This window comes from Dermacentor silvarum, chromosome 4 (genome assembly GCF_013339745.2).
Source record: "Dermacentor silvarum isolate Dsil-2018 chromosome 4, BIME_Dsil_1.4, whole genome shotgun sequence".
Classification (NCBI taxonomy): domain Eukaryota; kingdom Metazoa; phylum Arthropoda; class Arachnida; order Ixodida; family Ixodidae; genus Dermacentor; species Dermacentor silvarum.
In genome coordinates, this window is record NC_051157.2 from 91041974 (window position 1) to 91056169 (window position 14196).

Consider the following 14196-nt stretch of genomic DNA (forward strand, 5'->3'; position numbering starts at 1 on the left):
TTTTCTCCGTCTTGTTGAAATTCAGTATCAATAACGTCTTTCGTATCGAATATCACACTTTTACCACTGTATTAAAATTATTTATTTATAAAAATCTTCTCGCGCGCTTTCATTTACCTATGCCGATGCGGTCAGCATTTTAGGCTCACTTTTAAACGTTGTTTTCTTCGTTTTTTATGCACCGGTACCGTCAACGTGGCACTCGCAACGGAACTGCCAGTATGTACGACAAAGCTCTAGGTTGGGGCATGTTTAAGATCTCGTGAACTATTTTCCGTGCGTGTGTTTACCTTTTATTGGCTAGATACTGTACTTTAAACTGTCGTAAACAATTGTGCAGACTGCGAAAAACAAACACGATTGTGTGACGTGAAAAACGTTTACTATACACGCAAGATATACGGGATCTATTGATTGAGTCACATTTTGGGAGCCCCTTGATGCATGTCTCCAAACCTCGTCATCCGATCCTGTAGGGTGATTCACTAGTCGCATCGGCGATCTGCTTGCAGCTGGGATCGCCATTCAATTTTTTTGGCCGACTCTATATGTACTTGCCGTTAAACAAAAGACGCGGCCGAGTTGTCCCGGTGTCGGTGATAAGTCGGTCCTGGCCAACTATACAATAGCCGATACACTGTGCTCGGGCCATGGGCGCATTCGCAGCCATGTATACGGATCGACAGCGCGACTTCGCCGTGGGGTCCTTCCCCTCTCGCTGGCCGCATTGAGATTACGAGCTGGAAATAGCCGGGCGCCGGTAAACAAAGGCCACTCTCGGACGCCGTGCACGCGCGAACACTGTCCAGGCGCTCTCCCCAAGAGCTGCTGCTTCTTCGCTGCAGCCGCTCCTTGATGCATGCACTCGGCGCTCGAGAGCTACGCGCCCGGAGTCCGGCAGCAGCTCCATCCGCGGACGTTGTCGAAGAGGAACACCACCCCCGGACGCTGTGTGGGCTTCTTCCTAGCTCGAGCACGTGGGCTTTCTCGTCTGTCCGGAGAACCGACGTCGTTTACCCCTCCTTCTGCTCGTTGTTAACCCGTGGCTGGTTCGCTTCCGGCTTTGTTCCGCCCCACCACGGGCGCGCGCTCTTCCGTTGTTTCCCTTGGGATATGCGCTTCCGTCTTGCTTGCACACTGCGAACGAACAATTCACTACGTGTCGCATACCTCCGGCGTGTACACTTACGGCGCCGCGGTTTATTAAAATGTTAGAGAGTTAGCTTTTCTAAGACGAAAATGTAGAATAGAGGGGCTTTATAACAACAGCACTGGTAGCGACATCTTCAGCCAGAACGCGGTAGACAAGTTTTCGTGTCTCGTATGGGTGTTCCTGTCCGAGAAAAATAAAGGAACGGCTGCACGTTAGCAATTACGTCACTGCAGACGCTTTACTTCAGCAGCCAAGTAGACTATGGTCGGTTACTGCAATAGTATAGCTGTGTGTCCTATCTAGTTAGGCTCTGCGCCACCAGGTGGCGCCACTAACCCAGCTGCACACGTTTACGTTCTGCTAACCTGGTGTTCCGCAAAAGGCAATGCGTTTACGGACAAGCTAAAACTGGGTAGTTTAGCCTGTCCGACCCTTTACGGAATTCCGGATTTACCGGAGATGTACATATGCAAGTAGTTGCTCTGGTAACAGCATCTTGTGGCGCGGAGTTTAACCAGAGAAGACGCAGATTCCTTACAGCAGTGACCTGCCGTATTTTATTTAGCTGCCGGTGTGAACCTTTGACAATGACGTAATCGCTAACATGCTGTCTTCTTTTAAAATTTCTTTCGACAAGAACACCCATTCGCCAAAAAAAAAAAAAAAAAAAAAAAACTCTCCTAACACGTTGTAGTTACAAAGCGTCACACTTAGAACGTTGCTACTAGTGTTGATACTGATGTCGACGCCTCCGGTATATAGCTCTGGATTCTGCAAAGGAAAATACATATACGAGCACGCTAAAACTCAATTTCTTATGTCTCAGGGAGGTTGATTCTATTTGTTAGTTTCACAGGTGTCAAACTTCCGGTACAAAAATGTTAGCTGTAGCAAAAAAAAAAAAAAAAAAAAGGTGTTTGTCTTTATGCAGCTCTTCTCGCCAGCGCTGTTCATCAGCTCGGCGCTTATGTCTTACCGTTAACATTTATAATTGTGATGCGTGAGGCGGAAGACAGGAACAACATTGCTTGTGGCAGCAGGATATGACACTGCGTTGAACCAATCTGGTCGGAACATTCGTTTCTTGCTATGTGCGACTATGTTATAGTTATGTGATGGTGCAAATGAGATAGCAGAGACATAACCATGAAAGTATTTCTGACTCCCGTATTATTGATATTATTATTTTGTGATACGACACGTACAAGTCCCTCACGCATTAATAAACAAATGCTTGAACACGGTGCCACAAGATATTGCTACCAGCGCAGATGTTTCCGTCTATATGCGTCTGCTATGCGACGGTAATACGGTAGCAGGAATAACCCCATATTGAAATAAAACTTAACAATGCGAGAACAGAGGAACAGCATAGTTCGCTCTGCACAAAGGGTTGGGCGCCCGCAAGCCTTATTTCATTGAAGTTCGAAAGACACCAATTGAGCTGTAGTAGAGGACGAAAGAGTTTGTGAAACGTTCTCAACCGCGCTAATACGAATGCTGCTTCAATAGAGGAGGAACGGATACGACACAAGGCTGAGAACACTCTGCTATGTCTTCTGTATTTTTTTCAAGTTGGGGTGGTGGTACTTGTCTAACGTCCGCACCAGCTTTGCTGTACATCCACATTCGCAGGGGGGAATGGAGGTGGATTTTTTTGTGGTTCCACAATAAAATCGTACTGTGACTGAGCAGCTCCTATAGCTGTTCACAGTTATATAGGGTATATCGCGAGAGTACGGGTTATCTTGATAGCCAAAATGCATCAGTGTATGCTAGGGCGGAGAGATTGTAACGCTATCTTTGTATTATCGTCAGACTGCGCGCGCTGTAAGCGTTTAAGGTTTTACTCTTGTTTGTTTGCCCTCGGACTGTATCGCTGCTGTTTTCGCTTCTCATTGTGAACACGTGTTCCTTGAAAGCCATCGCCAACAGTGGTTTCCGTCGCAGATGCCTTTTTATTTTTATTTTTCAAGTACTTCGTTGGCTCCGTCACCATCAGCTGTCAGGGGACATGTCTCAAAAGAGACGAGCTTTCTGTCACCGGTGACGCACGCCTGCCCCAATGCAACATCTTGCAAGACTAGGAGACGCTAATCTTTCTTAGCAGCTCTGCCGAACACCGCATGTGTGCTATTGTAAAAGAAAGTTTATGTAGGGCGAGAGTACCGATAAAGCGCGATTTCCATGAAACCTCTTGCGCGAACTCTCTGAAATATCCATACGTGCTGGTGTGGCATTCTTTCTTTTTTTTTTCACAACAAGCGTATACCCGCAGTGTGACCAGAAAACAGGCAATACATTGCAGAGTGGTCACAAACAGAATAACGTAAACATTTAAACGCTGCGCAGCTGAAGGGCTACCGAGAATAAGAATAAAATGCATTGTGGTAGTCACACAGAATTGTTTGCACACATGAGCACACACGTGCAGACGACATTTCTCACTACGGCGCACCGTGCGCAGGCATCTGGAGAATCCGTTTATTTCGTAACTCTCATGGTCCGTATGCTTTTTTTTTGTTGTACTTGTTTAAAGCTTGTTCTAGTTGTTCCAGTTTTCTTGACGATAATATCATATCATCATAATAAACAGGAACAGGAAACTTGGTGGACACTAAAGAGTCGACTGCGAGCACGAGTGATTAAGATGCGGGTGGTTCTGAAAAAAGCTGTCGACGTTTAAAAGCGTGCGGAAATGAGAGGTCTTCTCTGGTATAGTTCACGCGTGCATTGTTTGCACTTAGTCGATTGGTTGTATACTGTGAGATTTGCTGCACATCTCGTTAGTATAAAGGCAGCCCGATAGCCCGCAACATCGGTGTTTATGACTCTAGCTGTTTTGAAACAAACGAGATACGAAGTATACAGAAGAGCTAAGATAACGCGCAACAGCCACGCTCGCGACTCTGGATGCCTCGAAGAAACGGGTCAACTTATCAAGGCTACGAGCGTTAAGTGATGCGATAAGCTATTTCACGATAAAGAGCCCTCCTGGATTACGGTATAAGGCAGAAGGCGAAACAACAAACAGGCGCTCTTCAAAACGCGCGAGCCCGTCTTGTCAATGCGCCTTGACTTTCGATAAAGAGGTCGGCAGATAAGGAAGTATAACTTTTATCATCCGCCACCCATATCTTATCTACCTCCTACGGCGACCGTATCCCACGTCACACGGGATGAGCAGCCGGGGTTAAACCAATGAACAGATCACGCCCGGAGCCGCCTCTCGTGACGAGTTCTCAACGAGCGCACAGTTTAAGACGAACGCCAGCATTAATGAAAGGTAATGGGGGTGGGTCGCCGCAAAACGGTGTATATGCGCGCGCACGCTACACGCTTGCTGCAAGACTCCGTGCGTGAACTGTTGAAGAAGCAGCCGGCAGCTGCGCGCGCGCGCTTACACGCGCTTTCGCATCGCCAGTTCTGTCACGTACGGCATTAGGCGACCCGCTTGACCCCCTCTTGGTGAACGCGCGCGCGCGCGGTCCAGTCGTGACAAGACACCCCGTTTGGAGCCGTGCCGTGTGGTTCCGCTGCTCTTGTGGCGGTGTCGGGCCGCGATCTCGTCCCCCCGCTGCGCCGTACCAAATTGGGTGCCGTACCGTGCGCAATCCGTGCGCTGCAGCGTACGGACGCTCTCTTCCTCCCGCTTGTACGCAAATCCGCTCCGGGAGTGGTCACGCCGCGTCGTTGAACGGTGGAAAAGAAAGAAGAATAAAATATACGTACAGAGAGAAAATGAAGGGAAAAGACGGCCGCCGTGGCATTCAGTTTGACCCGGAGCTGTTTTGCTCGCTCAACACAAAAGCCGCCGCGACTTGCGGCGGCAGCGGCCACAACGGAGGAGGAGGATGGGGCAGGCACCTTCCATAATCGCCAATGAGCGTTGGACAGCGTTGTCGGAACACCTCTGGCTGCTGGACAAATGAAACTAACGTGTCGCCTCACCCAAGAGATGCCGCGCCGCTCCACCAACTGCGAAGCAAGAGCTATGCTTTTGATGCGGCCGGCTTCTTAGTTTTCTTTTGAAGTGTTCTACTATCGATCGATTCTTTAAAGCTCGTATGCCTCGCCTTCTTAATTTTTGTATGTACTGTCACGTGCTTCCTTTTTTCTTTCTTCTTTTTTGCGCCCTGCTGAACTGTCAAAGGGATGGTCGGCGAGCGCGGTTGGCGAACAGGAAGTTGTGATCGCTCTAATGGTGAATCTGCGCCCGTAGGGGCCATTCGGATTAAAAGGAACGCACGTCTCAGCCAGACGGAGCAGCCAATTAATAACTGCTAACTGACTCGCGGAGCCCGTTGGATGCTTTCTGTTGCGAAATGAACCCGTGACAGAGCGTGAAGGGAGGCGCCCGCAGCTTGTGTACGTAGTACTTCCGCATGTTCGTGAACGCCGTCAGCCGGAGAGGAGAGTAAGCGCAGAATCTTTAACCACGGCGTGCCAGTTATGCAACCGCGACTCTACGTTGAGAGCCCGTATCGAGAGCTCATGAAGGAGCGATTGAAAGCATGCGCAGTAAGACAAAAGTTGGTTGCAGGAGTGTTGAGTCAGATGGCGGGCCTCAGCGAAACTGAATTTCACGCGTTAGCAAAATCATGTTGTGTCAATCGATATGCTTTGAAGGCGCGACCGGTTTGCGAAGCGTTACGGGTTATGATGGTGATACTGGCGATGATGGTGATGGTGAAGAATAAGGTGACCTTTAGTGCGCCTGAGTTGCGCATGTGGGCCCGAATTTACGAAAACTTACGCCAGAATTTTTCGTAAGAAAGAATTTTAACCAATCCGGATGCCAGAAATATTATTACTGAAGGCGACCAGCCAATGGCAAGGTGAACTTACGAAAGAAAAGCTTTCTGAATCTGGCCCCCCTTTTCCAATCGCCGCTCCATCCCCATTCGTCGAACGTAGACACGTGGTTCGAAGAAGCAACAATGCAACAAGGAGAAGCCACCACTAAGGCACAGATAAACAAAGTTGGCCATGGCAGTGCCACCGCGTCATCATAGTTCGGCGCTTTCTGCGACGACCAATATCCAGACGACTGCTTCTGAAATTACGTTGTTCTTTGTGTTAGTGCAATAGTTGCACGGTAAACACATTTCTTGTCTTTTTTTTTTCTCATATTGCGAGCCCAGGTTTGCTTTTTGTCATGTTTTCCGGCCGATGGCGCCACCAGGCTTTGCGGTGGCGCCATCTGCATGGCTAGGGTGCAAAACTTGCGCCCACCCGATGCAAATGGGAAAGCCACATAATCACAATCATCAACTAAAGATCCAGCGCTAAGCGATGTCCCAGCACATTCAACGAGATATGTCTATTCGTTCAGGAAAAAGGAATCGAGCTACCATAGCTCATATGTGCATTTTAGCAATAAAATGGTCCGCTGTAGCGCCTGATAAAGCGGTTTAGACTGCGATAGTTCATTTCGCGACGAGCTTGCTCCTGCGAACGTGACGTGTGGCTTTACCTCAAAATATTGTTTCGTATTGCGCGCGAAATGGCGGTCTTTTGCTTACCCACGGCCTCCATGGAGTACGCGCGCGCGCTCGTACAACAAGCAAACCTGTGCCTTTTTGTTTTTTCATTTTACTTGAGTAAATGCTTATACCCCTGTCATTTGCAGTAAATGACATTCATACCGAATGTCATTGCGGTCTTGCGTTCCCAGTCTACACGGGTAAACAAAATGGCATTCGCAATTGATGGCAATGTTTATCGGCAGGCTGCTAACCTTACAAATCGTGCTTCTTGTTTACATATTTTCACCATATTGTTAGCAATACAATGGTAATCATAGGATGGGTATTTGAAGATATATTACATTTCGTTTTAACTTGTCGATTTTGTCATTTTTTGCCAAGCCCCTGCCGTCAAGGTTACACAAGTCGCGCGTGAATGAGTTCGGGAAACTCATTCAATTGGCGAATGCCATTAGCTGTGAATGTCATTCACTATGCCCGTGTAGAAGCAACAAAAATGGCATTAGCATGTAATCTCATTCGCTGCGAATGACATTACACGTGCCGTGTGACAGGGGTATTATTCCTCCTCCTTCTCCAGGGTGGCCGTGTCACGACTCTTCTCCCGTAAGAAGTATGTTGGCGTGCACGCCTGAAATGTTGAAAGGGGGCGAATGCAAGGACTGACCTCTCCACCCTGGCCGGTGAACAAAATTGGGGAGCTTGCAAATGCCTGGAATTTCGCACTATGCACGATGACTAGTGGGCCCAATGATACCATGGCCTATCCTGTCTCTGGCTGGCTTGCAGTCACGATGCACCCTGCAGGGGAGGGGGGGGGGGGGGGGGGCGAGATGTTCCGGACAAATTTCTCCATTAGTAAGTACTGTCAATTCTGTGAATATACCAAGTTATGCCTTTATACTTTTAGTCTCCCTGCTGTTAGATTCCATTTTTTTTTCTGACAATTTTTTTGAAGCGCAAACAAGAGACGAGACGGCACAAAAGGAAGATCAAACACCTCAAGCAGGTCAAGCGCCTGTCACTGTGTTGGACCTTCCTTTTGTGCTGTGTCTCTTGTTTCCGTTTCAAAAAAAAAAAAAAAAAAGTCATATGCGTGAACTTGGCCCACAGAAAGTTCTCCTAAAACATTCCATTTTGGTTACAGGCATCTTCTGGCCGCTGTTCAGGTGACAGCCGTCGCGTTCGGGTTATGGGAGATGCGTATGGAAGCAACAATGCTGGTGACATCTTTTGACGCATAGTCTGACGAGAGAGCACGATGACCAACCATATTTCACTTAACTGCTGCTCTAAAGCGTTTGTAGCGCCATAATCGGTAAACCAGCAGTCCTTTTCTGGTTTTCATTCAACGAGAACACTCATGCGATGCAAAATATTTTCATACGCATTGTAGTTTGACAAAGCGTTACAAGATTTCGCTATCAGCTTTGCTACAATAAACCCTCTCTATTCTCTACAAATGGGCTGTATGCTACAATCCCAGTGCCTTCCATGGCTCTGGTAACCAGATAGTTCGTGAACGGTAAGGAGCTTGCTGACCAGCCGAAACTCTCTATTGCCTACTATACACTTGCATACACTTCTGTAGAAATGTTAGGGCTTCCATCTTGTGAGAGCACTGGTGCTCTGTTCCGAATAACCATGCGTTTGACCCGTCGTTTCCGTTCCGGATAACCAGACACGAACATTTTTTTCTTTTTTTTTTTTTTTGCTGCGGTTTACTTTTCAAGCTAATAGACTGCAGGCGCCCTTCTTGTGGACCGGAAGGCCACCGGTGACGCGAGGTGCCCGCTTACTATAGACTCGTGCGAGGGCACACGCCCCACCCACACAGTTACAGTTATCTGCGAGTTTCCGGTGTTTGTTATCTCTCGAAGCTGAAACATGAATCCTTCGAACACAATGAGTCGCGGGAAGCGCCCTTAACGGGACACTTTCGATACACTGTCGACTAAAGATTTTGAGCTGCGAGAATAGTAGCGATGTGTACCGGATATATGTATGCCATTGGTTTTCTGAACGATAACGCACTGGGCTTTTCTCAAATTTTGCCGAAAGGAGGCGCTCGAGCGAAGAAATTGTCAGAACGTTTCGCGATTCTAGATCCGCCCGCATCCAATGTCCTCCTTCTTTGTATTATACTAAAGCGGATGTTGTATTCTCACGTGCGTCACTGTAGTTTGCGGCAAACCTAGTGGTGCAACCTGACTTCCTTATTGCGTCTAGGCATTCAGCGGCGCTAATTAACAGCAGTTTACAAATTTACTGTCCCAACGACCAACCAATTCAGTAGAGGTTTAGTTTGAGCCGCGAGTTACTTGCATACGACAAGGTCGCGGAGGAGGCGCAAGCAGCTCGCGTCTCAGCTACTCTTTTTCTTGGCATGTACGATGGACGCGGCAAACTCCTAGTTAGAATCTTTTAACTCGAATCCAATGTTCTAGATCCCCCCCCCCCCCTACCCCCCATTTATCGTGGATACATGCAATTCATCCTTGAAGTACATATACGTCGCTTGTTAAGCTGCTCGGACTTAGCGGACGCGCATATCGCATGTATATATCCTTTTTGTCGTTTCCCTGAAACCAGCGAGTCTGTTGGTCGCTGCGAGCGCGTTGAGGGGTGCCGGTATTGTCGAGGTAAATGCGTAGAAGCTGGTATTCGGTACCATTGTCGCGTGGGCAAGTCCTCTCCACAGGGGAAACGAATCACAATGGTCGAGTCCCGTACGACAGGGCTCGTTTTCTTCAAACACGAAGACATGTGGCTTTGTTCACCGCGCAGCGAATTGCTGCGTCGGGGCATCCCCTTTGGTCCTGTTCTCTTTTTCTTCGTCACCGTGTATGGCGGCGGCAACTGCAAGGGGGAGAGAGAGAAAAGGCCTGCAAGTCAGGCGAGGGGGCGAAGGTGAAGTGGCTAGGCGTGAAGTTATGGTTGCAATTTTTTTTTTCGTCCCCAGTCGGGGAGGGGATCCTTTATCGGCGATGACTGATTGATTTATGCATGCCAATTTGAGCTGACCTTGCCGAGAGGCCATCCCACCGTCGTTCTCTTATTTGAAAAATCATCTGTGCACAAGGCCGAAAAGCCGTGAAACCACATGTATGCGAACCGTGAAGTCAGCTCGCATCTGATCCGGGGAAAAAAAAAAAAATGACTGTTGTTCTTTGTGGCGCTTGGAAGGAAGAGGAGGATTCTGCCCACTCTCTCTCTTGTGCACGGCGCTTTAAGCACATATTCGGTGGCATGTTTCTTGGGCCAGATCTGCGTGGCGCAGTATACGATGGCGGTCGCGCAGAATCAGCTACTCCTTTATGGGTCCTACCTACAGCAACTTGGACAGTTTTGTGCCTCGAACGGATACCTCCGAGCCACGCGGATTTGCCCGAAGAGTGCGAACAGGCCTTTCAGGATTGACGCTATCGAAAGTGCGAGTATGTGGTTGTGTTACGTTGTCTGCATATATTGGGGAGCTTTAGCCATGCTGTAATACCGCGTACTGGAACGCACCGGCCAATATGCGCTAAGTCTTACCGTCCTTCGAAACGTAGCAGGTGCAAGACCGACGATTACTGTATTGGAGTACGAGATTATACGGCCACTTGGCAACCCTGAATAATTTCAGCCGCCCGGTAATGCGGTAATCATCTGCCTTGTGCCTGCCCTCTATTGTCGCCCAGTAATATATTACCGCTTGGAAGAAAGCGCGTTTTAGAATAGAATCACCTAGATGGTTCACTAAGGGAAACGTCGAGTGAAGAATTTGCTCGGGAATTGCCTATTCACCGATTGTATGTTAGCACTGCACACCTGGTTTTAGTTCGTTACACTTTCAGTCAGTGGAAGTTTTGCGTATAGTCCGCATTATGTGACGGTAATTGTTTGTGTACTTCTTGTGCACAGCCTCCTTTGTCTCGTGGTATGAGATAACAGCACGTATATATATATATATATATATATATATAAGCCGTAGCAGACCAGCACAGCGACTGCAATTCGGCGCGATAAGCACGTTATAAAAAAAAACTTCTTATTTTATCATTGCTGGCGTTTCTGTCGCATTAAAACCTTTGCGATAACACAAGTCGTGCAACGGTATCAATATCGTGTTGCCGGGGCTGTTGCGTCGACCTCAGGAGCGAGATTCGGTTTTGTGTAGAATGCTATCGGACTAAAAATGGTATCTTTTGGTTAACATTGTGCTCAAATCTATTAGTGTGACGAGTAATACGTGGCTACACTGCGAGTAGGCATGTGACGTAGCAGCAGTGCAACAACTGTCTTGGAGTGTTTGTGTGTTTTAGTGCAGTGTGTACTTTTGCGCTCTGAAGCGACGCGTTAAGATGAATTGTCAACTAGCCCATGTGCACGTGCTAGGTTTCATGACTTGTGATTGCTGCGAAAAAGCATGTACCACCGGTCACACTGTAACTACCAGCAGTTCCTGTTCACGGATGGTGCCGACTGAAATTCCCTGTTTTTTTTTTTTTTTTCTACCGTAAAAAGGACGCCCTTGCACATTTGGGCTTTGCATCTATTGTTGCCGGCACCAAGGATTGCTATGTACAGTGCGACCGTCGTATTCGCGCGTGCGCAGCAAAAGTTCGCGCGTTTCCGCCACTGTCGTTCCCTGTGCGCGGGGTCCTGACCGCGTATCGCACACCACGCGCAGAACAGAGCATAAGGGGGCTTGCGAGGGGGAGGGAGGAGGGGTTGGGGGTGCAGACAGAGCATGTCTGCCTGATCCGCTTTCTCCAGTCGCGGACACCAGCGCACAAACAAAAAGAAATGCAATGCGAAGCGCGCAATAAGAGCAGCCGCCAGCGCGATAACTAAAAGAACGGCCGTCTTGATGCCTCGCTGTTCTGTGTCGGCCCCGTCGTCTTGGCCATTATCGCGGTTTGGCGAGCGTATACTACGCGGCGAACGGGCCGCGGTTCTGCGGCGTCGACGTCCGGCCCACGAGTGTCTCACGTTTCGTCCCTTTTGTGCCTCGCAGACGCAGCTGGAGCAGGAGGGTCTGGCCAACCAGCATCAGCAGGAGGAGCTGCGGCGACAGCAAGAGCAACTGCTCGAGCAGCAGCAGAAGTTGCACGATTTGCAAGTGAGTTGTGCTCAGTGTTCTCAACTGTTCGCGCGGCTCGCCATGTTTGCTTGTCCCCCGAGCTTCCGTCTCGAGTCATTTGCATTCCCCCACCACCGGCGTTGTGTTTTGCGCGCGATGTGGCGAGTTGCGCGTCGCGATTGCCGAAGGGCGACGACGGGGTGAAAAAAAGAAAAGATTGTGCTCGCGGCCGCGCTTTACTGGTATATGCTACCACCGCGTGTTCGTTGTCGTGGCCCAAACCCGAGCTTCGGTCCGTCAGTCGATCCTTCGGGAGGGCTTGGCTTGATCGTGGCGAAGCCCTCGCGGTTGTGGTCGGTCGGCGGCCTCTGGGGTGGGCTTCTTATTTGTCCGCCCGCGTTGCGTGGTCTCCCCCTTCCCGTGACAAATGGTTTTTCGTCTCCCTAATGGCAGAATTATGCCCCCGCGAGCGGAGGCGCTAATTTCGAGGCCGCCATCCTTCATCTTCGGCCCAGTTGTTCTGTGTGCCCTTCTGCCGCAGCGGTGGCGGCAGCAGTTGTCGATGCAGTCCCGCCGTGGTTCGCGGTGCGGTGCCTCCCCACCTTCCCTTCCACCGACACCTATTGATTCGATACGCCGCTGGCTGCAGCGTGCTACCGCGGGCTCTTTCGCCACGCACGCGCTGTCGCCGCTTGCGAGGAGACCGCGCGCGTGCGCTCGCGTGGATGCGTGCAGTTCCTGCGTGCACGCGGCCGACCCACTGCTCTTTGGCAGCCGCGTAAGGCTGTGCTGCGAGCCCCGTGCCACACCCACGTTCAGCGCCCCAATAGTTTAGGATGTTCGTTGATTGATACACACTAACGTTGATCACGCGGAGATGGTCGCCATTTAGTGCTGAACTCACCTCGATGTCGAGGTTGGCCAAAACGAAGCAGCGCTGTGTGTGCGTTATTACAGAGATTTGGTGCCGTTCTGACGCCTATCGTTCATGCTGTGTTGCTTGGCAAGCAACGAGCTGCCGGAAAACGGCCGCAAGGCGTAGTGTGACCGTCGCTGGAACCATATATAGATGTCGATGCGATGGTTCTGGAACTGCTGACAGCTATTTCTTTCGGAGGTTGAGTTCTGCGTGTATGTTGTGTGGTAGGGTGGGGGCAGGTGGAGACTCGAGAGATAAACCGAGGTAATAGAAAAGCGCCGAATTTTAAAATTTTCTGTTAACAAAGGATGAGCCGTTGGCAAAAGTCTAGTTCCGAGAACTGCACGTTCAGGAGCAGTTGACGGAAAGCTGCATCCTTGACCGCCTTTGCCTCAAGTTAACAGGGAACAGCTTTATAAACCTCGAACAGAACGACAGGTACAACACGCTTATCTGTTTCCCACTAGGGATTTCTGCGCTACTGTGACGTTGAACGAGAACTCTGCACGTATTTTGCTTCATCCCAAGCAACGCAGCGTTGCATTAATAGTCTCGACTCCAGAAATACTATTTCTCGGTACGTTTCGGTGCTCGTGCGCGCATGTTGGCAGCTAAGCACTCTCCTTTCCATGTTCGCGAAGCACAGAACAGCTAACACCATGCGGAACGAAAAATCAAGAAGAAAGCCGATGGCAGTTACACTTCACCGCATGCAGTTGTTTCTTGAGCCCTAGTTGACGCCCACTTAAGGGCCAAGGCGTTGATAAGCTTTAGTTCACCGCTGAAAAATGAAACCGCATATGTTTGTCACAAATGCGTACAAAAAATACATTTGTGTATCGCGCGCGCGTTATGTGCATTGCCCACCTCTACCCGACTCCCTCCACTTCAGGCGCGGCTCAGTGGTCAGTACATGGCCGCGGCTTCGGTGTCCAAAGGATTTCTGCTGATGCCCATGCTGGAGGCCGCACTGCCCCGGGTGCCAGCGAGGCCCGTCTCGTCGCCCACGGCCGCGCATACACCGCCCACGGTAAAAATTTTAGGCGCACGCGCTTGGCAGTTGAGCACGGACGTTCTTCCCGCACGTTTCCCTCGCACCGTTGTCTTGTCTGACGTCCATGGCATGCGTGGTTTACCCGTTTGCTTGCTCCGGCATGATCGCGTTGTCTGTCCGTAACGCTCTGTATACAATTGCTCTATGAAATGTGTTTGTGGCAGGCAGTAGCCGGACGTATGCAGTACTGTGTAGATGCACCCTGTCCCGTCGTCTTCCTTGTTTTAATACTACTTTGTGCTCGTCTTCATGCACCGTCGTCCAAGAACTTACTTTACTTCGCTATGTACGGAAGTTGACTGAAGTTGACTGCGTTCACTCCGTGTTTTACGGTGAATGTGGTACGGTGTGTTGTGCGGGAATGTTGAGAGATTGGACGCCTATTCACGGCATTTTTTTTTTTTTTTGAGCATGTAGAGGGCGTAGCGCATCGCATGGCAGCGTGGGCATGTCTGTGAACGAGCTAGCTCTCGAAATTACGTGGTTTGACGGCATTATAAACTTGCATTACAG

At 49.6% G+C, this 14196-nt stretch overlaps 1 protein-coding gene across 4 annotated transcripts in view; it reads left to right on the forward strand.

Annotated features, from left to right (window-relative positions):
* The window catches only part of LOC119450380 (transcription factor Sox-5), a 415812-nt gene that overhangs the window by 379960 nt on the left and 21656 nt on the right, over positions 1–14196 (forward strand). For 3 of the 4 annotated variants that reach the window (XM_037713814.2, XM_037713817.2, XM_037713815.2), the window contains 2 exons: positions 11645–11749; positions 13522–13659. In XM_037713814.2, coding sequence (XP_037569742.1) covers positions 11645–11749; positions 13522–13659 — 243 coding nt within the window. The remainder of the gene's footprint in view (positions 1–11644; positions 11750–13521; positions 13660–14196) is intronic. The other variant, XM_037713819.2, reaches the window with a different exon arrangement.